Consider the following 22,065-nt stretch of genomic DNA (forward strand, 5'->3'; position numbering starts at 1 on the left):
GGCGATTGATTTGTCTTGCATGAAGAGGAATGTGGTTCGGACTCCATGAGATGAGATGAGCGTCTTTGAAGATGGTTGGGTTGTGGCAATGGAGACTGCCAAAGAAGAAAAAAGAATATGTACGTAACAGTAATTGTAGTAATAGACAATAGAATAGTGTATAGACAAAGCCGAGTGAGAAGCTATTTAAACTTGCAACTGCAAAGTTGAGCTCACGAGTTTCCAAGTTGCACAGCTGAAGACTAAAACTCTAAAAGTGCCAATTACACGCATGAGTACATAGAAAAGTCAAAAGAAAGTATTGGTAGTGGACTGGTGGGTCCATGCAAAAAGACAAAACGCCTTTTGTTTGAACAAATGAATTAATTGCACATGTACAAATGAATCCTTTCATTAAATTAATTACCCCCCCCAAAAAAAAAAAATCCTTTCATTAAATCAGACTTTGAACTGCCAATTGAGAAAATATGATTGATTGGCTAAAAGATATTTGAATTTCCAAAATCAGATAGGCAAATACGTAAGTAAATAAAAAAAAAATTGAGAAATAGAAGGTGCTATTCAAAATGTACATTATTTTTATAGCTAATTATTTAAATTATAGTCCGTTAATTTGGTCAAATTTTAAAAGACTAAGACTAAAGAGAAATCAATTTGATATAATGTGATAATTTGTAAGCTAACCTTTAAAAAAAAAAAAATTAAGACCCAAATAGGAAAGCAGAATAATTAAAGTGTAGAGTTTTTTATGGTCCAAAATCTTGCAAGTGACTTTAGCCTTTCAGCAACAATCCAAATGTTAATATTATAATTGACCAGCCATATAAAATTCAAATACAACTAGCAAAAGATTTTGACCAAAATAAATTCAGGTTGGCCGTCATCCAAACTCATCGACACTATATAATATGAATGCTTTAGTAATTTGTTTCCACCACTAATTTGTTGAGCTCCCAATTTCACACCAAGTGTATAAAAAAGGAAAAATTACAATTGAAAACAATGATATTGAAATCATGTTGAATTTGAATTTTAGTTGCATTTGGATATCATAATGAAATCAGTTACTTTTCAGTTGCATTTGAAACAATGATATCCACTTAAAGGTGGTACGTACGGTATAATGTTAAATTATAACCAGCCACATAAAATTCAAACGCAACTGGACAAAATTTCGCCAAATAAAAGATTTTGTCACTTTCCTCCATCGGTCTCATGGGCTTTTGGTGCCAGATTGTTTCTTTATAAAATCAGTTACACGAGCTCTTGGGTATTTGTCTATTTGAACTTTCATTTTTCTTTTTTTTCTTTTTTTCTTTTTTTTTTAATTTTTTTTCTTCTTTTTTTTTATAGGGTTCAAAATGTGTCTTTTTGTCCTGTAACACCAATATGATTGCTCACGCTTTAGAAGAATGTCCTATGTGTCTCAAATATCTGTTGGATGCAGATGTATCGCGTTTTTCTAATTAATACATGTCCTATTTTGATTCAAAATAAATAAATAAATGCGGATTGTTGCCCATCCAAACTCCTCTAGACTTTACAATACAAATGCTTTTAGTTTATTTGACGAGCTCCCAATAATTCACCAAGTGTACAAAAAAATACAATTGAAAGACATTTTAATATAATCTGCCCTTGAATTGTTCAAAGAAAATTTTAATATAATAAAACCTGGTAATTGGTTTTTTTTTTTTTTTTTTTTTTAAATAGTTTTCTTTCTTCCTCTTTGGACTGAGAATCAGTTGCCAAGTGCCAAGAGCTTTCACTGAAAATCTTGGGTATCTTTCTTGATTTTCTCCAATTCAATCTCTTGGGTGGTATGTTGCCCACTGCTTGAGGTAGATGGGTGCTGACCAAAATCACTACTGAGCCCACTGCCCTCGCTAAAGGTTCGCTCTTGGCTCACTTGCAGTGCCAGTTTTTGGAATTTTTTCAAGTCTTCCTTGTATTGGCTAGCGTTGTAGCTTGTGCTTCCATACGAGTCAAGTACTATGCTGCTACCAGGCGTTACTCCTTCACTTAAATCATTTAAAGCAATATTACCCTCCAGAGCTCGAACTGTCTGCTTTGTAACGATGAAAGGATATTAAAAAAAAAAAAAAAAAAAGTTAAAGCAGACAAGAATATTGTGCCTTATATCGGTCATCCTCATATACTAATATCGTAAATGTCTTAACGATACATATTGATTAAGATACCTAATTAAGACCTGTAAACCAAAATCTACAACTTAAGAAAATTACCTGACTCATTGGTGGGCGGAGGCGGGCTGACTGACGGACACAAGCAGCAGCGCAAGCAACCATTCGGGTCATTTCAGTGGAGTCGTAGTCATTCTGCAACCTCGGATCAACAAGGGCATTAAAGTCGTCATTTTCAAGTGCTTGCACGAGCAAAGGCCTGGCCTGAATTCAATAAGAGTACTTAGTATTATTTTCATGATTTTGTAATCAAGCATACTCCATTGCAAAAGAGAAAACTAGAGCTTATACATAATTGAGAGAGAGAACTTGAACTGCAACACACTCAATATTGCACTCTACTTTCCAGCGATATAGATTTTCCACTTCTAAAAGGGGTTCATCGTAATTACAACTTGACAGTTATAGGAAATAGTCCATTAAAGATCTATACAAACACAAGAAGTTGAAATTATAGGGATCGGTACTGATGAATTATGATATGTACCCACTCAACCATGCTATCATCAGCGAAGGGTTCAGCCTTGCTGATGGGTCGGCGTCCAGTAATCAACTCCAAAAGCACAACCCCAAAAGAGAAGACATCTGACCTGTCAGTGAGTTTTCCACTAGATGCATATTCTGGAGCTAAGTACCTGCATTTGTTGGATTCAACATTTCAGATAGAGAGAAGCTTAAGCAAATGATTACATACAGCAGCAAATCTAGGTTTAAAAAGGTAAATTAAAATTGAATCATACCCAAAAGTTCCCATGACCCTTGTGGAGACGTGAGTATCAGAATCTGAAGAAAACCTAGCAAGTCCAAAATCTGCAACCTGCAAAAAGGTTTGAAGTTTCTAGCATATAATATCACATGCTAGAAGTAAAGAGCATTTGAGAACTAACTTAAAACAATTCAATAACTCCATTTTAGCGATCCATGTTAGTTAAATGCTATCTCTGCATCAAAAGATCATACTGTCAAAATGTCCACGTCCACACAACCAACACGATATCACAACTAGACGTCATTTTGAATTTTGATTTGGTGTGGTAATAAGAAAAAAGAAGAGAAGAGGGACTAATGGCATGGATCTAAAGCCATGAGATCAACTTAGAAGTTCAACATGGAGTTAAGTAATCACAATCTGATTTTACAAATTTAATTAATCATATGAAAACACCATAGTTGTTACGAAGAATACCTTTGGCACAAAGTCATCTTCAAGAAGAATATTAGCTGCTTTAATGTCACGATGTATGATTTTGGGCTGACCTGAAGATGCATTTTGCTCAAAAGTGACATTCTAAGGCCAAAATTTAAACTGATGTTTTGCAACATAAAACTCATATGCAGGGAAAACTTACAGTCTTCATGCAGATATGCCAATCCTCTTGCAGAACCTAGAGCTATTTTCATTCTGGTTGGCCAGTTCATTGTTGGTCTCCCCTTTCCTGCAATGTTGTTATTTCTCTCATAAATCCCTTCTAGCTGTAATGAAATGCTCAAAAATACATTATGCTCCCTATAAAGATGGTGAAAAGTTCAAGTCTTAGTTCCTATAATATATTGTGCTTTAAGATCTATTTGGAACTTTGGTTGTTAAAAGTACCCTGTCTGATAAATGGACAGTTTCTCATATAGTGGAATCAACAACTTTGTTCTCATTTCCTTTTGCATTCTTTTTTCTTCTTTGTGCAGGGAGAAAATGCCAAGACCTACGGTACTTGGTGAGTGCTCACTATTATTATCTCTATTTGACTGGAAAAGCGAAGCAATAATGGTAATAGGTATGAGCCACTCCAACAGTACTCTAAACAAATATATGCTAATATTCCAGTTGGAGGCAAGACTGATGCCTCATACAAGTTGCAACCTGTATAAACTAATTAAGACAAGAAATTCTTACGAGATTATGAAGAAAATTTCTTTTCTTTGATGATCTACATTGAATAATTCAACATGTAGCACAAATTTAATTTCTTTAAAAAAATTAGAAAAAAAAAATGATGTTCTGCAAATGCTAAGATGACTGATCAAGTAAAGAAACCGTTTCCTTGGCGGACTTAGAGAACCAACAAAATTAAGCTAGCGATAGAAAAGACTTACCATGCAGATGAAATTCCAACGTCCCGTTTGAAACAAACTCATAAATAAGCAGCCTCTGTTCCCCACTAATACAGTAACCAACCAGTGAAACAAGATGTCTATGATGGATACGACTAATGACCTCAACCTCAGCCCGAAATTCTCGATCCCCCTGCACACTCTCAGCTTTTAGCTGCTTAATTGCAACCTGTTTTCCATTTGGAAGGATGCCTTTGTGGACATATCCAAAACCACCTTGGCCAAGGAGATTGTCAGGCGAGAAGTTATCTGTTGCCATGGCTAGTTCTTCATATGTAAAAGTGCCTTGAGAATATCCTAAGGCAATGCCAAGGGATAGTGGTGTTTTATCAGAGGCCAAGCTGCTACTACCTGAAGATGGTACCGAATAAGCAGCAAGAAATTGAATAAGTTGCATACATCATATATTATGTTCACTGGCAGCTCTACAAAAGCCATTTAAATATATAAAAACAAGTATTTCTAAGGCTTCTAAAAAGATCAAGGAAATTGCAACTGTAATTAATAATCTATTCAATTTCAACTAACTGTAAATGATTATCTAGTCAAAAATGTAATAAAGAAACACAATCAATCCAAGTAAACCATCGAGTGAAATGCTTCTGTAACTTATGAAAAGGTTGAATCATTCTCTATTTTCTAAACAATGCATATAATAATGCTAAAATTTTAGAAATAACCACCCATTGAAAAGACAAGAATTAAATATACAAATGCTGCTCCAACAACAATAAATAAAAAAGAAAGATGCGGTTTTTAGATAATTTAAAACTTCTATATTATATTGGTTAAAATGAAAACCCAATAATGATAATTATTTAACTAAAACAGAAACTTCTCACTCAGCTGCAAAAATAAATAAATAAATAATTGAAAAAAAAAAGTTGAAATTCAGAAAAAAGATATAATTTCCCAAACTTCTCACTCTTCGTGTCTCTCGAAGGATCTCCTCCTGGTTTATGATCCTGGAGTCCAAGCTCTAACATCTTCTTCCTTTTCCACCTCCTGTAGAAAATGACGAAAATACCCACGGCGACGAGCATAGAAAATCCTCCTATCACAATCCCCAGTATCATCGCAACCATAGTGCCCGTCGGCATCCCACCTCCGGGTGGAATCGGCGGCGGCAGCATACGAGGAGGAGGAGCCTGTAAAGACATCACCAAAAAATTCGGCGGGTGTCCGATTACGGCGAGTTTTGAGGCGGCCGAGCTTTTTTGGCGCGTGTAGCGGACACGGACTGAGTATCCTGACTAAGACTGACAGACGACAATTTTTCATCGTCATATCACGTGGTTACGGGTGGATGGAGAACAGAACTTGCATGTGGTGGACCCCCCTAATTCCAAAACAGTGACGTGGAGTATTTTCCCGATACCGATTGGGCGTCGGTATTTTTTTGACAAACCAAACAGCCTGAACCGTTGGACATTTTCCACGTGTTAGTTTGGATCTGGGACAACTTTTTCCATATTTTTCATAAACTACAATTAATCATTACTAAATGGTAGATTAACTTATAATCAATTGATCTTATAATTATTTTAGCTAAAGTCATAATAACCGGTGGGTTTGTTGGGGCTTTTGCTCCCACTATAGCAAATAAATATATACCTCTGGCAATGATTTGAAAGGGAAATAATATCTGTCTTTATTTTCCAGTATCACGACTGCATTTATGGGAGCTCAGTGGTTGGAGCACCACAGCCCCGGCCAGTGGACGCTGGGTCGAGTCTTAGGGGGTGTGGGGGATGCCAGGGGCATAGCCAAAAAAAAAAATAATAATAAAAGAAACTCTATATATCTGTAGAGCTTGTATCTTTTATTTATTACCCTTTAATTGCTGCACCTATGTAGATTAGAATAGCATTAAAGTATGTATGACAATGAATTAAAAAAGAAAAAGTATATATGTTAAAATAAAAAAAAAAAAGAGATGGTTAGAAGGACAAACAAAAGAAAGACCATAATAAAATGATATCGTAAAATGATAAATCAAAATTGATTAATTATTGTTAGACTTAGATCTTGTATATATTTTTTTTAAATTAAGAAAATAAAATTGTTTTTTCTTTTTCTGCTTGTCCAAAACTTTCATAAAAAGCATTCGTGGAAATTAGAAATGAAAATAATTAATAGGAGCACCGAAAGTACTTTCATTTTTCAAAAGAGAAAAAAAAAAAAAAAAAAAAAACCATTGGGATTTTATAGGGAAGAGGTAGAGTTGTAAATGAAGGAGGCGGAGACAACTGGATCAGCCGAAGATGCAGACGGTTGAATCGACGAAATTAGAGATACAGGCGGCTGGGATTACAGAAGACGGAAGCAGATGATGTGGCTGGAGCTATAATTAAAATAAAATTGAAGACTCTAAATGAAATTCTCTTTTATAAGTTTCTACTTACTTGTTGCTACAAAAACATATATTCAGTGATTTCACCAAGTCAACTTATTATTCTTACCAAAAAAAAAAAGAAATGTCAACAGATTATCATACAAGGGAAATATTTCCATACTCAATGCTAAGAGTTTGTGCTGCTTTCTTTAATACAAAAGTGAAGTCCATGGCCCCATGTTGGAGGAAAGCATACACTCCCATTTGTGGAGAAAAGTGACGTAGTTTTCTTCGTTGTACAAGATACGTGTGCTTTTCTGTCTGAATTCCAAAACGACAAAAAACTTGCTTGCGTCTGTTGCACAAGCTTAGATAGTCCGACCATCCAGTAAAAAATTGACATGTAGGAGATTTATATAGGCCCTTATAAAATGGTGACACGTAGGAGATACTCACATGGTATCGTTTTCATAATTGTTTAATATATATATATATATATATATTTCTTTTTCTGCATCTGTATGCCTCTTGCCCCTCTCTCATCATCTTTCCATCATTTTCGTTCTGCTTTATTTTTTGCTTCTAAAATATGTATTATATTCATGTTGAGTATTCTTTTAATAAATTGTTCTTATTTATTTATTTATCTTTTTTATATATAGCTTCGTCTTGGCAATACCCGTCCATTGCAAAACAAAAAAGAAAAACGAAGCCTATAACTATATCAAACAGTAGAGCCAACGGTAACAGATAAAGCAAGATCTTTTGTATCAATGTTTCATCTTTACAAGCAGCAATTTTCAATTACATATTTCTAATAGGCTTTTAAAATCATCAAGAAAATTGCAATTATAATTAATCTATGATCAACTAGCTAGGATTGGTTCTTTAGTATGAAATTCTTCTCTAACTCATAAAATGCTCAAACATTCTCCATTCAACAAACAATGCATATCTATTTGCTAAAATTTTAGAACTGATTAACTCACAATTTTTATAGCTAAAATCAAATTTACAGATGTTGTGGTATGCAATGCTGCTCCTATAACAACAAAAAGATTTTGTTTTAGATCTTAATTCCAAACTTATAATTTGAATAAGATTTTTTTTTTTTTTTGGTGTATTGAATGCCTTTGTACATACATCACGTTAGTTAAATTGCAAACCCATTATAATATTAACTAAACGGACACTTCTCGGACCATGTGCTATTAAGGATGCTAGGGATATGAATGAAAACGTAGAGAAATTTTGCAAATTAGAAATGTATGTTTGAAAAAATTGTAAAACAAAGAGGTTATAATGAAATTCACCATAGAATATAAAACACTAGAATAAATGACTTCGGGGGTTGAAATTCCAGTTTTCCAAACTCCCTCAAAGGCAGAACAGAAATAAAGCGTGAAATACAAACACAAGTATGCAAACACAGCGAACGCATCAAAATCAAACGATCTAGCGTTGAACTATAAAATCTTCCAATTATCCCTTAATATAATCTACAACTTGTGTAGCTCAAAACAAAGAAGAACAACTTGGACTCTTTTAATATCATATTTCTTTTTACAATTTTTTTTTCCCCTCTTTCCCCTTAGCAGTTTGCTATGTGGTATTGGGTATTAGGCTAAGAAATTGTTGGCATGAGGCGCATTAATTGTTGTAACATAGAGTGTACTTGATCGAAGTTAGACTCATCCCTAGCCAACATGTCATTAACGTTGTTACGGAACTCTACATTGCTCTTCCCTTGGGTCTCCATGCAATGCGGAACCGGCTTTGATACCAGAATGTTGCACACCTTAGTTTAAGCAGGAGAAAATACCCCTGTTTTGAGAAGTGAAAACAGAGCAAGAGAGAGAAAATAATAAAATGTCAAGAACTAGAAAAAGAAAATCGGACAGAAAGAGAAGGTTGTATTTGAAACTTGAGTCATGCCCTTTTATTAGTAATCCTAAGCCTTTTTATAGACACATAACAACTGAAATAGAAAAAATAACTACCCACTGAGTGAAACCTGACAGCCCACTAAGTGAAACAACCTAATAGATATAACAAAACTAACAAAAGATAAAACGTGCTTATTCAACTACTTGCCAAAGGACCCGGTCAATGAACCAGAAGAACAATTAATAAACTATCCTAATTAACAACCCCTCCCTTTGCATGACCCATGCAAACTCACATCCCCATCAACTCCCCCCACCTTAGGAATCCTTGTCCCCAAGGATGAAATCAGGATAGGTTCGGTTTAATCGCCAGGCATTTTTCCCACATGGCATCTTCCTCAGGAGCTCCATGCCATTTAATCAGAACCTCTGTCCACGGCCGGTAACATCCCTTCTGTACGACCCTTTGGTCCAAAACAGCTTCCAATTGCGGAAGGACAGTGGAATTCTTCGATGTAGGAGGCAACTGAGATGAGGTAACAGAAATAGCACCCATATGCTTGCGTAAAAGGCTAACATGGAAAACATTATGGATCTTTGAGTCTAACGGCAAGTCAAGCCGATATGCAACCTGGCCAATATGTTCCAACACCTTAAAAGGTCTATAAAAACGAGGGGAAAGCTTTAAAGAACGTCGAAATGCAACTGTTGATTGCCTGTAAGGTTGGAGATTGAGATAGACATAATCTCCAACGTTAAAGACAACATCCCAGCGACATTGATTAGCTTGAGTTTTCATTCTTTCCCGGGCTTGCTGCAAGTTAGTCCGAAGGGTTTGAAGTAGTGCATCCCGTTCTTGTAAATACCCATCAACAGCTTCCACCTTTGAAGTTCCAGGAGTATACATCCGAAGAGTGGGCGGAGGAATTCCATAGACAGCTTCGAAAGGAGTCCTCTTGGTTGAAGAATGAACCGTGGTATTGTAGCTATACTCAGCCCACTGTAACCATTCCACCCATTTATGAGGCTGGTAATTTAAAAAGCACCCTAAGTATTGCTCTAAAATGTGCTCATCGATCTGCGGGTGGTAGCTAGAACTCATTCGTAACTTAGTCCCTTGTAATTGGAAGAGTGTCTACCAAAATGTGCTCATAAAAAATCTTATCTCGATCACTCACAATGGAGGTAGGCATTCCGTGTAGCCGCACAATATGGTGTACAAACAATTTAGCTACTTTCAATGCAGTGAAAGGATGTTTAAGAGGAGCAAAGTGAGCATACTTACTAAGCCAATCTACTACCACCATGATGATTGTGCAGCCAAGGGAAAGTGGCAACCCTTCGACGAAGTCCATGGACACATCGGACCAGACTCATTCTGGAATTGGAAGCGGTTGGAGAAGTCCTGCCGACAACATATGGTCATACTTGTTTCTTTGACATATTTCACATTGCTGAATAAATTCCTTAACCATTTTTCACATTCCTTCCCAATGAAAATCGCTGCGAAGCCGAGCGAGTGTCTTTTGAAATCCAAAATGGCCACCAGTTGGTAAGGAATGACATTCGGTGATCAACACAGGAACCAAAGAGGATGCAGAATTAAGAAGAATTTTATCGTGGAGAAACCAAACTCCATCTCTGTTAACAACTCGCATGTTAGGAGTGAATGATTGGTAGAATGGGTCCCGTTGGATTTGTTGTTGTAATTGAGTCCACCAGTCCGATTGTGGTTTAGAGATAAATATGAACTGAATTTCAACTCTCCTAGACAAAGAATTTGAAGCTTGGTTCTCAAGTCCCTTTTTATAATCAATGGTATAGTCATACCCCATAAGCTTTGGAAGCCACCGTGCTTGGGCTAGGGTGGTAATCCTCTGCTCCATTAAGAATTTTAAGCTTCCCTGATCAGTCCGCACGATGAAGGATTTGCCCAACAAATAAGGCCTCCACTTCCGTACTACTTTCACAATAGCTATCATCTCTTTCTCATATGTAGAGAGATTAAGTGATGCCCCTTTGAGAGCCTCACTGTAATAAGCTATGGCCCTTCCTCCTTGGGTGAGCACTGCCCCAATGCCCACTCCACTTACATCACATTCCACCATGAAAGGTTTGGGGAAATCGGGCAGGACCAAGACTGGCGCTGTTGTCAATGCCACTTTTAGATGCTGGAAGGCAGCCTTAGTTTCATCATTCCACTGGAACCCATCTTTAGTCGGTAATCGATTTAAAGGCGCAGCTATAGTTCCAAAGTTCCAAATGAATTTTGGTAGTACCCGGCAAGTCCAAGAAAGCCTCGAACTCCACGAACGGACGTCGGTGTGGGCCATTCCATGATTGGGCGCACCTTTGAAGGATCCACCGCAACTCCCTCGGCTGAAATTATATGTCCCAGGTAGTCTACAGAAGTGACTCCAAAACAACATTTAGTCTTTTTTGCGTATAACTGGTTTTCAAACATAATCGTTAGGACAATGTGGAGATGCTTGAGATGCTCTTCCCATGAGTTAGAAAATACCAATATATCATCAAAAAAGACTAGGATAAATTTACGCAGATACGGTCGGAATAGATCATTCATGAGCCTCTGGAAGGTTGCAAGTGCGTTCGTCAATCCGAATGGCATCACGACGAACTCATAATGACCTTCATGGGTTCGAAATGCCGTTTTTGGGATGTCCTCTTCATGAACTCGAATCTGGTGGTAACCCGCACGAAGGTCCAATTTGGAGAAATATTTGGCACCATGGAGTTCGCCCAAGAGCTCATCAACCACAGGTATCAGAAATTTATCTTTGATGGTCATCTTATTCAATGCACGATAATCAACACAGAAACGCCACTCTCCGTCGACTTTTTTAACCAGCAAAACGAGAGAAGAGAATGGACTTCTACTTGGTCGGATGAGAACAATTTACAAAATTTCTTGTACTTGATGTTCAATTTCAGCTTTTTGATAATACGGATAACGATAGGGACGTACAATGATTGGTTTTGAATTTGGTAGGAGAGGGATATTGTGATCTTGGCTACGATGGGGTGGAAGAGTCTTGGGTGTTTCAAATACTTGCTGGAATTGAGATAAAAGATTATCCAATTAGGTTGGATAAACTTGATTTTCTATTGAGAAGATTGTGGGTATGAGCTGGATTAAAAATTCGATCCCACATACGCCATTTAATTTTTGAATTTCCCTGTCTTTTAGTGCTTCCAAACCTTGCTATTTTATCCCTTTAAACATATACTCTTTTTCTCCCTGCTTGAATGTTATAGTTAAGTGCTTGTAGTCCACCTTTATAGGGCCCAAAGTCTCCAACCATTGAACTCTTAGAACTAGAGGATAGGCCGCAACTGGAAGTACGTAATAATCAGCCACAATGGTGTATCCTTGTACCTGCAATGGAATCGAACGGTAACTCCAGCACACTCTATGCGTTCCTTGTTGGTGACAATCACACTGAATTTCTTTTTATGATTCATAGTTAAGCCTAGCCTTTGTACCACTGATTGATCAATAAAATTATGCAAGCTCCCTCCGTCAATGAGTACCACGAGATCCGGGTTCCTAATTCTTCCTGTCCCTCGGAGAGTCTGCAAATGATCAGTTCCCGCTATGGCATGGAAGGAAATTTCAGGAATAACCTTCTGGCCTCATCGTGTGATGAGTTCTCTCCTTCCTCCTTCTCCTGGGAATCTTCAATCATAAATAATTGAGGTTTCATGCACCAATGTCCTGGAGCAAATTTTTCATCACAGTAATAACAGAGGCCCTTCTCTCGTCGCTCCTGAGCTTCTTGCGCAGAGAATCGTCGGGCAACAGGACCTGCTCCGGCTGCATTGCTTCGGGTCGTTGGTGGGGGTCCCAAAAGCCCAGATGTAGAATTTACGTTAACCTTGGTGGTTATGGTGGTGGGTATTGTTCTTGAGTTTGTGATAGTCCGACGATGTAAATGGTTTCATTCCTCTATTAGTCAGGCTACAAAAATGGCCTCAGCTAAACAACGTGGATGCTTAATTTTGACGTCAAGTCGGACTTCATCCTTAAGACCAGCTATAAAGCATCCAACCAAGAATCGTTCGGGTAACCCATCCACTTGGTGAGAAAGCTTCTCAAAGGATTCTTGGTAGGCTTCCATAGTAATGGTTTGTTTAAGCCGGGTTAACGCCTCTAAGGGGTCTTCATAGTCAGTGGGACCAAAATGCTGAACCAATGACTTAGAGAACTCTGGCCATGTTAATGGACCTTGGAATTTCATTAACCAACGATACCACTGCAGAGCAATTCCATCCAAGTGGAAGGAGGCAAGTTGGACAATCTCATCTATTGGTATGTTCTTAAACTCAAAATATTGTTCTGCTTGATAAAGCCAGGCCAAAGGTTCTTCGCCATTGAACCGTGGAAAGGATAGATTGAGGTGAGGAGTTTGGTCCATCCCTAAAGAATTGGTTTGTGGTAAAGAAAGCGGCTGATGGGATTCAGCAGGAGCAAAAGGATTAACATCCTGACTTTTCCCACTCTTACGAGAATTTTGGAGCCGTAGATGTTGCACCTCGGTCATTAATTGTTGTAATGTAGAGTGTACTTGATCGAAGTTAGACTCATGCCTAGCCAACATTTCGTTAACGTCGTTACAGAACTCCACATTACTCTTCCCCGGGTCTCCATGGAATGCGGAACTGGCTTTGATACCAAAATGTTGCACACCTTAGTTTAAGCAGGAGAAAATACCCCTGTTTTGAGAAGTGAAAACAGAGCAAGAAAGAGAAAATAATAAAATGTCAAGAACTAGAAGAAGAAAATCGAACAGAAAGAGAAGGTTGTATTTGAAACTTGAGTCATGCCCTTTTATTAATAATCCTAAGCCTTTTTATAGGCACATAACAACTGAAATAGAAAAAATAACTACCCACTAAGTGAAACCTGACAGCCCACTAAGTGAAACAACCTAACAGATATAACAAAAATAACAAAAGATAAAACATACTTATTCAACTACTTGCCAAAGGACTCGGTCAATGAACCAGAAGAACAATTAATAAACTATCCTAATTAACAACCCCTCCCTTTGCATGACCCATGCAGATTCACATCCCCATCAGCCTAGTTTGTTCTCCTTCATCGTTTGGTATACATGGGTGCTGATATAAGTCATTGCTGGGTCCACTGAGCTCGGTAGGATGGCCATACTCTTTTTCTATCAATGCCAACTTTCAGAAGTTTTCCGACTCTTCCTTGTATCGGCTATTGCCTCCTCTAATTCTATGTTGGACCGATCTTTGACCCGGTGTTACTCCATCATATAAATCATTTAAAGGAATATTTCCCTTTAACAATCTGCTTATAACATTTATATATTTTATAGAAAAGAAAAAAAATTAAATTAGAATCTCTAGAATTTAATTGGAATACTGGTAAATTTACAAACATTTTTTTTTAAATATATATAAAGTATATTTTAAAAGCTTATTATGTTTTCTGGAAGCACATAATCTACGGGGAAAGAATAGAATATATTGATTTTTCCTGGTATTATGTTTATTATCTTCCAAGTGTTTGATAAAGCACATTTAAAGGGGTAAATTATTGTATTTCGATCAGTTGTTTTGGAAGAAGAACTCTTGTCATTACTGCTGCTTAAATAATGAAGTCAGCTGCAATGCACGGATCTGTTTTGAATTAATTGTTGATACTGCCATTTTGTTTTGTTTCTACTTTAAATTGAATTTCTTAAATACCAAATGCTTTTCAATCAGCCTTGAAAACATAGATCCAAATAATGTCCAAGGAATAATGAGCTTGAATTTGATGAATTTATAAGAGCAGGTCAGTAAGTCCACTTGTTAAGGTACTCTTTCTCTCTCTCTCTCTCTCTCTCTTTGATGGTAAGCAATATCACTACATTGTTAATTATAATCTTGTTTTGTTTGCCATAGAGCCTGTGATCAAATAGACTGAAGGGTAAAGAAAAACCTTCGCTGGACATATTTGTGGCCCCTATTTTACTTCAGGAAAACCTTCGCTAGACACAGTGATGGCACCTATTTTACTTCAGGATTCTAAAAGATTCATAAATGTAAAATTTCAGTAATATGAAATTGTATACTTTGCTACTTGCATTGCTGTCTTTTTTGTTTGGCTAATTTAAAGCTCTCTTATTGATCCTTAATGCTTTCTAATATATTATCAAATAAAAAATGTCAAATGGAGAGATGAAGAATAATTTTCATTGCATATATATATTATATATATATATATATATATATATAAGTTTAAAGACACATCATGGAAATGGGTTTAACCTTTACAAGCTTCTCTTTGCTGCTTCAACTAGATCTTGTTTGCCTCTGTTAGAATAGAACTACCTCATGCACACGTCTCCTCTGTTAAGGATAAAGCTAGTGGCTAAGTATACCTCTACTAGATAGATGTTTTTTTCTATTGTGTAAATCTGGATATATTAGTCATGACTCTACACGACTCTATCCTTTGTTATGTAACTTAGTAGTGTACTTAGTCCTGTATCTATCTGTTCTTGTGTATATATACGCAATATCAATACAAGTCAAGCAAGCCTTTTATTATTCTTTTTCATAATCTGGTGTTTACTTTCATGGTATTAGAGTCGTTCCTTTAGGATACACCAACGGGTTTTTTTTTTTTTTATCCATATGGCCACTTCTTCTCTTACCTCTTCTATAGTTATTTCTTCATCAGTGGTTCCTTCTCTTTCTGAAATCACTTTACCAAATTATTCCTTTTCTTACAAATTGGAATAGCACAAGTTTCTCATATGGCGTTCACAAATTTTGCCGGTCATAATTGGGTGTAATCTTGTAGCTTTTATTGATGGCAGTCTTCCTAACCCACCACCCACCATTGCCACAAATGTTATTCATAATGATGAAACAGTTCAAACCTTTGTACCCAATCCAGCTTATCATCAGTGGCGACGAATTGACCAGGCTTTAGTTGGATGGATTCTACCTTCCATCTCACCTGACATACAAACCCAAATCACCAAAGCTTCTACTTTCCTTACTACTCATCAGCTTTCGACTTCTCTGGAACGTCTTTTTGGCACTCAATCTAAGGCCAAAATAATGCAATTAAAAAGCAATTTTAGTCCACCAAAAAAGAGTCCTTATCGATCACTTCCTATTTCTCCAAACTGAAAAATCTTGCTAATTCTCTAGCAATGGCTGGATTACCTATCTCAGATGATGATTTTATTATGCAGCTTCTTGCAGGTTTGCCTCAAGAGTATGATGCCATTGTTGCAAGTATAAACTCAAGTCTGGCAGTCATTTCGATAGAAGAGGTGCACTCTTTGTTGTTGACTCACAAAGCCCACATTCTACAGGCTACCCCATTTGGTGTTCCCTCTGCCTTTACAGTTAGTACACAATCGAAAAAATTTGAACCCACCAGGTCCTCTACTTTTAGCAGAAACGCTGACTCACATTGTGGTTTGAACAAACCTAGATAGCAAACAAATCATGGGATAACCTCTTTCAGAGGACAAGGCAGAGGTCGTGGCAGGTCTAGGAATTTTACTACGCGTGTTCTGCCAAATATGCAAAAGTGTTGGACATACTGTTGATCGTTGTTGGTACCGATTTGATGACACCTACACCAATTCGGGTAACACAACTGCCCTCTATGCATCTCCTGTAGTGTTTGCTCCTCCTGATTGGTTGTTTGGCAGTGGTGCCTCCAATCTCATCACCACTGATCCAGCAAACATAACCAAGCGAAGTGAATACTTTGGCAATGATAAAATCATAGTTGGTAATGGACAGGGTCTACCGATTTCTCATTCTAGTCGTTCTTTTCTCCATACTAATGTTGGAACAATTAAATTAAATAACATCTTGCATGTTCCACAAATCACAAAAAATTTATTAAGTATATCCCAATTGACTAGTGATAATAATGTTATTGTGGAATTTAATAACCAGTTTATTTTTATGAAGGACAAAGATACGAAGAGGATTCTTCTCAAAGGCTTCCTTAAAGACGGGCTCTATCAAGTTCTATTGCCACACAGTTTGAATGCTAGTCCTAGGAATTCTTTTTCTCAATTCAATAATGTTTCTGGCCATGTTTCTGGACCTTTTAATTGTTTCTCTTCTCATTTTCCTTTACATAAATTATGGCACTATCGATTAGGTCATTCTAATTCTCTTGTTATGAATAATGTAGCTTCTAAATGCAATAAATCTTTTTCTGTTCTTACTTCTTGTGCATCTTTTTTTTGTACTTCATGTCAATTAGGAAAAAATAAACGAATATATACCCCTCCATCGTCAAATGTTAGTAAAGAACCTTTGGATTTAATATTTGCTGATGTATGGGGACCTGCTCCTACTGAATCCCTTGAAGGTTATAAATATTACTTACTATTTGTAGATAATTTTTCTCGATTTTCTTGGATTGTTCCAATGAAACTCAAATCTGAAGTCCCTACCATATTTCTTTATTTTAAAAAGCTGGTTGAAAATTTAGCTAACAGGAAGATAAAAGTTTTTCAGTTCGATTGGGGGGTGAATTTCGCCCACTTTAACCACTTTTAGAACAGTTTGGTATTCTTTTTCAACACCCTTACCCTCACACTCACAATCAAAATGGACATGTGGAAGGTAAACATCGTCATATCACTGAAATGGCACTCTCACTCCTTGCTCAAAGCTCCACGCCTTTTCACCATTGGTGGGATGCATGTTCCACTGCAACATTTCTTATTAATCGACTTCCTATAAAAGTTTTAAATTTTCAAACTCCTTTGACTAAATTATTTAATAAAGAATTTGATTACTCCTTCTTAAAATGCTTTGGGTGTGAGTGTTTTCCTTTTCTTCGTCCATATTAGAAAAACAAATTTAGTTTTCATTCTGAGAGATGTGTGTTCATTGGTTATAGCTCCTCTCACAAGGGGTACAGATGTCAGAGTCTTTCAACTGGTAAAATATATGTCTCTTCCAATGTTATTTTCAACGATTTTTGTAATCCTTTTTTCTGAAAAAGCCAGTCACAGTGTTCCCATAACTAATTCGGCCTAATTTCCTAACCCTTTTCTCTTTTACTCTCTCACTTTCTTTCTTGCAGGCTACGCTTCCTGGTACACCAAATGAGCCATCTTTAATACCTTTGGGCAGCACCTCTTCTCACTTGTCTGGACATTTACCAACTTATGTGATTGAATCCCACACCAACATGACAACTTTCTTGCTTTCTCCATCTGCTACCAGTCCATCTTCTCCATGGCACCAACTCCACTCTTCAAGTCAAGATTACTGTGGCACTACATTACCTGATCCCACTGCCTCTGCACAAAGGGCTCTACGCTTACCTAAAACGTCTGGTAGTCAAACTTCTCAACCTGCTGTCTCTGCCCTTTCCTGTTCTCCCTCTTTAATCGGTCCTGCATCTACTGCAGCACCTGCAGCACCTCTCTCCTTCTCCCCAAAGTCTTTCTCTTTACAGCCAACTCATCATATGATCACTCAGGCAAAACATGGGATTTTTAAACCCAAGCTTTTCCTTGCTGAAGTCCAACCAGCCATGCCAAGTATAGAACCTTTATCTGCTGCTTCTGCATTACTTTGTCCTAAATGGAAAAATGCCATGGAGGCTGAATTTGGTGCTTTATTAAAAACTCATACCTGGACTCTCGTCCCTTCTCACCCTAATCAACGCTTAGTTGGCAATAAGTGGGTCTTCAAACTAAAACACAACTCAGATAGCTCAATTTCCCATCACAAAGCTCGGCTTGTCACCAAGGAATTTCATCAACAGCCTGGCTTAGACTTCAAAGAAACCTTCAGTCCTGTTATAAAGCCGTCGACTGTCCGGGTTATCTTGTCTATTGCTGTTTCTCGCCATTGAGACATTCGTCAACTAGATGTCAACAATGCCTTTCTTAATGGTGTTCTTCATGAAGACGTATATATGAAGCAACCCGAGGGGTTTGTTGATCCTCGTAATCCTACGGCCGTCTGCAAGTTACATCGTTCTTTGTATGGGCTTCGTCAAGCTCCCAGGGCTTGGTATGATCAGTAACATCAAACCTTATCTCAATGGGGTTTCTCTAATTCTAAGATGGACTCTTCTTTATTTCTTCTTAACTGCTCTCTTGGTGTTCTATGGGTGTTAGTTTATGTGGACGACATAATCATCACAGGGAATAATACAAAACTACTTAACTGGTTTGTTACTCAATTGGACAACGTCTTCTCTCTCAAAGACTTAGGCCCTCTGCATTTCTTCTTGGGAATCGAGGTTCATCGCCCTCACATGGGCTTGCACCTGTCTCAAACAGCTTATATAAATGAGCTTTTACGACGAACCAATATGCTTGACTGTAAAAGTAATCCTTCACCAACAAGTACATCTGCTCATCTTGGTGCCTCTATTGGTTCTCCCCTTTCTGATGTGTTTTTGTATCGAAGCACCATTGGCATGCTGCAATACTTGACTATTACGAGACCAGAGATTTCTTTTATCGTAAATAAGTTAAGTCAGTTTATGCAGGCTCCCACTGATGCTCACTGGTCGGCTTGTAAACGTGTCCTCCGTTTCTTACAAGGATCCAAAATGTTTGGTCTTCTACTTCGGCCCTCTCCTCATCTTCGCATCACTGGTTTCACGGATGCTGACTAGGCGTCCAACATAGATGATCAAAAATCCACAGGCGCTTACTGCATCTTTCTTGGTGATTCTCTTATCTCTTGGTCTTCAAAGAAATAAAGTGTTGTTGCCAGTTCAAGCACCGAATCTGAGTATCGAGCACTTGCTCATGGTGCTGCTGAGATTAGTTGGTAACAACAGTTACTGCACAAGCTCAAGCTCTCCTTTTCCTCTGTTCCAGTCATCTGGTGTGACAACATGGGAGCTGGATCACTGGCCGCTAATCCTGTCTTTCATCAACGTACCAAGCATATTAAGGTTGATATTCACTTTGTCCGTGATCAAGTTCTTCAACGAGGTTTGGATGTTAGATACATTCCTAAAACTGACCACGTTGCTAATATTCTGACCAAGGCATTACCTTCTAATCGATTTCATCTCCTTCAGTCCAAGCTAAATGTTGTTCCTCCCACCTTTAGCTTGCGGGGGGATCTTAGAATAGAACTACCTCATGCACACATTCCTCTGATAAGGATAAAGCTACTAGCTAAGTATACCTCTACTAGATAGATGTTTTCTTCTGTTGTGTAAATCTAGATATATTAGTCATGACTCTACACGGCTCTATCCTCTGTTATGTAACTTAATAGTGTACTTAGTCCTGTATCTATTTGTTCTTGTGTATATACGCAATATCAATACAAGTCAAGCAAGCCTTTTATTATTCTTTTTCATACTCTGGTGTTTACTTTCAGCCTCATTTAATAGTAAAGGCAAACAAATTGAAGTAGCTAAAAGAAGCTAACTTCAGAAAGGTTAGTACCTCATTATTCGATACAGGAAAGGAAAATGGTTTACTGCTTTTCAAGCCACCAAAAAACAGGCTATGAAAACTTCCAAAAACAACCAATTTGGACGAGTCACCCGGCCTTTGTTCTGTTAGAGGAGAGCAAAATTCATCTGCACTATTTCTTCTTCTTCTTCCTTTTATCTTCTTTTCTTTTTTATGAGAGATAGGGCCTGGCATCCGAACCTAATAAAAACGCATGTGCTTGAACTTATTGATCAGTGTGGAAGTAAACCAACACAACTGCATATCGATCCAACTCTTAGCTGTGATCCAATCTTAACAGTATAACAAGTTTAGTCCGGTGTAACATGTTGGACCAAGAACTTTTTGCCCGCAGAGGAGCTAAACTCTCGAGAGCACCATGTACGTCCCGTCTTTTTTTACCATAAAGCAGCGTGTGGTTTCATATTTAAGATGATACACAACCTGCAAGAGAAAGAGGTACAAAATCATCACGAACTGCACTAGAGCGACATACATTGAAATAAATCATCTATATCAATTATGAAAAGAACACAACCATCAATGGCTATGAGTGGCCAGGAATTTTAAACCAATTTCCCACCTTCTCTATCTTTTAGTTGATTATCAGACACAGGGCCTACCCCAAATCATTTTTTTTTTTTAATAACAATCTAATCTATAGTGTCCTCAGCTTCAGCGGCAATTTTAACCACTCTTCGTGGATGAAAGTATAAAGCCATCATCAAGGTTTACTTGTCCACTTCATCTAGCTTGTGATCAATGACCTGCATCCACAACAATGAGTAATTTGGGAGGTCGGAAAGAGAGAAGGAGGATGAAACAAATATGGACCATAATCTCTCAAGAAATCATTAATGAAACCCTGTACTGGATAGAAATATGAATTAACCTGAGATGCATTTGTCCTTGGGTTACTTGATTAATGATGACCTACGACTAGAGTTTGAATAGCGATAAGAGGAAAATAATAATAATAATAATAATAATAATAATAATGATTATATATATATATATGAATTAACAAAAGCTTCTACCAAAATATATATTAAAATGTAATTATTTTATTGGCTTATATTTATATATATATATATATATATATAATTTCCATATATATATTTTTCATCTATATTTATAAAATTGACTCAATAAGATTTTCTTCTGTAACTTGAAAACAAAAAAAAAAAAAAAAGCACGCTATGTTGAAGCACATAAATACGAGTTTGTAGAAAAACTATGGTAGGCGATTCATTATAACTTACGAGAAAAAAAAATAAAAATAAAAAATAAAAAAGCCTAAATCACCAAACTGAAACTAAAGCGTGCGCTTGTATTATCACAAATATATTAGAATGATTTTAAAAACAACATTTACACAATTATTACTCAAAAAGATTAGTATATTAATTTATGTAATAATTTTAGAATAAAGTATGTATGACAATGCCTTAGAAAAGAAAAAAGTATATATGTGGAAAAAAACCAAAACCAAAAAAAAAAAAAAAAAGATATGCTTAGAAGGGCAAACAAATGACATCATAAAATGATAAATCAAAATATATTAGTTATTGTTAGACTTAGATCTTGTATTCTTTTTCTCTTAATTAAGGAAATAATATTTTTTTTCTATTTCTGTTTATCCAAAACTTCCATAGAGAGCATTCGGGAAATTAGAAATGAAAGCAATTAATTAGGAGCACCCAAAACGCATTCGTTTTTCAAAAAACAAAAAAAACAAAAAACATTGGGATTGTACGGGAGGCTCTCCATCCGCATGAGGCTTCCCTATTCCATCTTCTATCTTCATAGTTCTCCTCCTCTTCCTTCAATACAACAACAAAATAAGAATTCCCACCACAAATATCAAACCGCCTCCAACCACTCCCACAACTAGCCCCACCAACTTTCCCGTTCTCGGGAAGCTACAACGGTGTCTCATAAGGCAGAGGCAGAGTTGCAGACAGATGAGGCGGAGACGGTCACAGGAGGTGGAGGCAGAGGACGTGGCTAGAGCTCAATGAAATTCTGTATGAGACCTAATTTATAAAATTGTACTCTAAATAAAATTC

At 37.0% G+C, this 22,065-nt stretch overlaps 2 protein-coding genes across 2 annotated transcripts; one reads left to right on the forward strand and one right to left on the reverse strand.

Annotated features, from left to right (window-relative positions):
- Positions 1-1,539: 1,539 nt before the first annotated feature.
- Positions 1,540-5,695, reverse strand: LOC107405252 (proline-rich receptor-like protein kinase PERK15). Its single transcript, XM_016012283.4, has 8 exons — positions 5,239-5,695; positions 4,296-4,664; positions 3,554-3,640; positions 3,391-3,461; positions 2,945-3,021; positions 2,692-2,839; positions 2,247-2,408; positions 1,540-2,065 (listed from the first exon to the last, which is right to left on the reverse strand). Exons 1-8 carry the CDS (start codon positions 5,471-5,473, stop codon positions 1,766-1,768), a joined length of 1,449 nt encoding a protein of 482 aa, XP_015867769.1. The 5' UTR covers positions 5,474-5,695; the 3' UTR covers positions 1,540-1,765.
- Positions 5,696-18,636: 12,941 nt separating this feature from the next.
- On the forward strand, positions 18,637-19,197 carry LOC107404646 (uncharacterized mitochondrial protein AtMg00810-like). The gene has a single exon (XM_016011630.2). The coding sequence runs from the start codon at positions 18,637-18,639 to the stop codon at positions 19,195-19,197; it is 561 nt and encodes a 186-aa protein (XP_015867116.2).
- The last annotated feature ends 2,868 nt before the right edge of the window (positions 19,198-22,065 follow it).

The sequence above is a fragment of the Ziziphus jujuba genome, chromosome 1 (genome assembly GCF_031755915.1).
Source record: "Ziziphus jujuba cultivar Dongzao chromosome 1, ASM3175591v1".
NCBI lineage: Eukaryota > Viridiplantae > Streptophyta > Magnoliopsida > Rosales > Rhamnaceae > Ziziphus > Ziziphus jujuba.

Bases quoted from the DNA above. Each gene is read 5' to 3' on its own strand.
- LOC107404646 (XM_016011630.2), top strand. From the start codon at position 18,637: ATGGACTCTTCTTTATTTCTTCTTAACTGCTCTCTTGGTGTTCTATGG.
- LOC107405252 (XM_016012283.4), bottom strand. From the start codon at position 5,473: ATGTCTTTACAGGCTCCTCCTCCTCGTATGCTGCCGCCGCCGATTCCA. The intron at 3,462-3,553 runs GTAAGTTTTCCC...ATGCATCTTCAG, and splicing joins GGCATATCTGCATGAAGACT to GTCAGCCCAAAATCATACAT. The intron at 3,022-3,390 runs GTATTCTTCGTA...ACCTTTTTGCAG, and splicing joins AAGATGACTTTGTGCCAAAG to GTTGCAGATTTTGGACTTGC.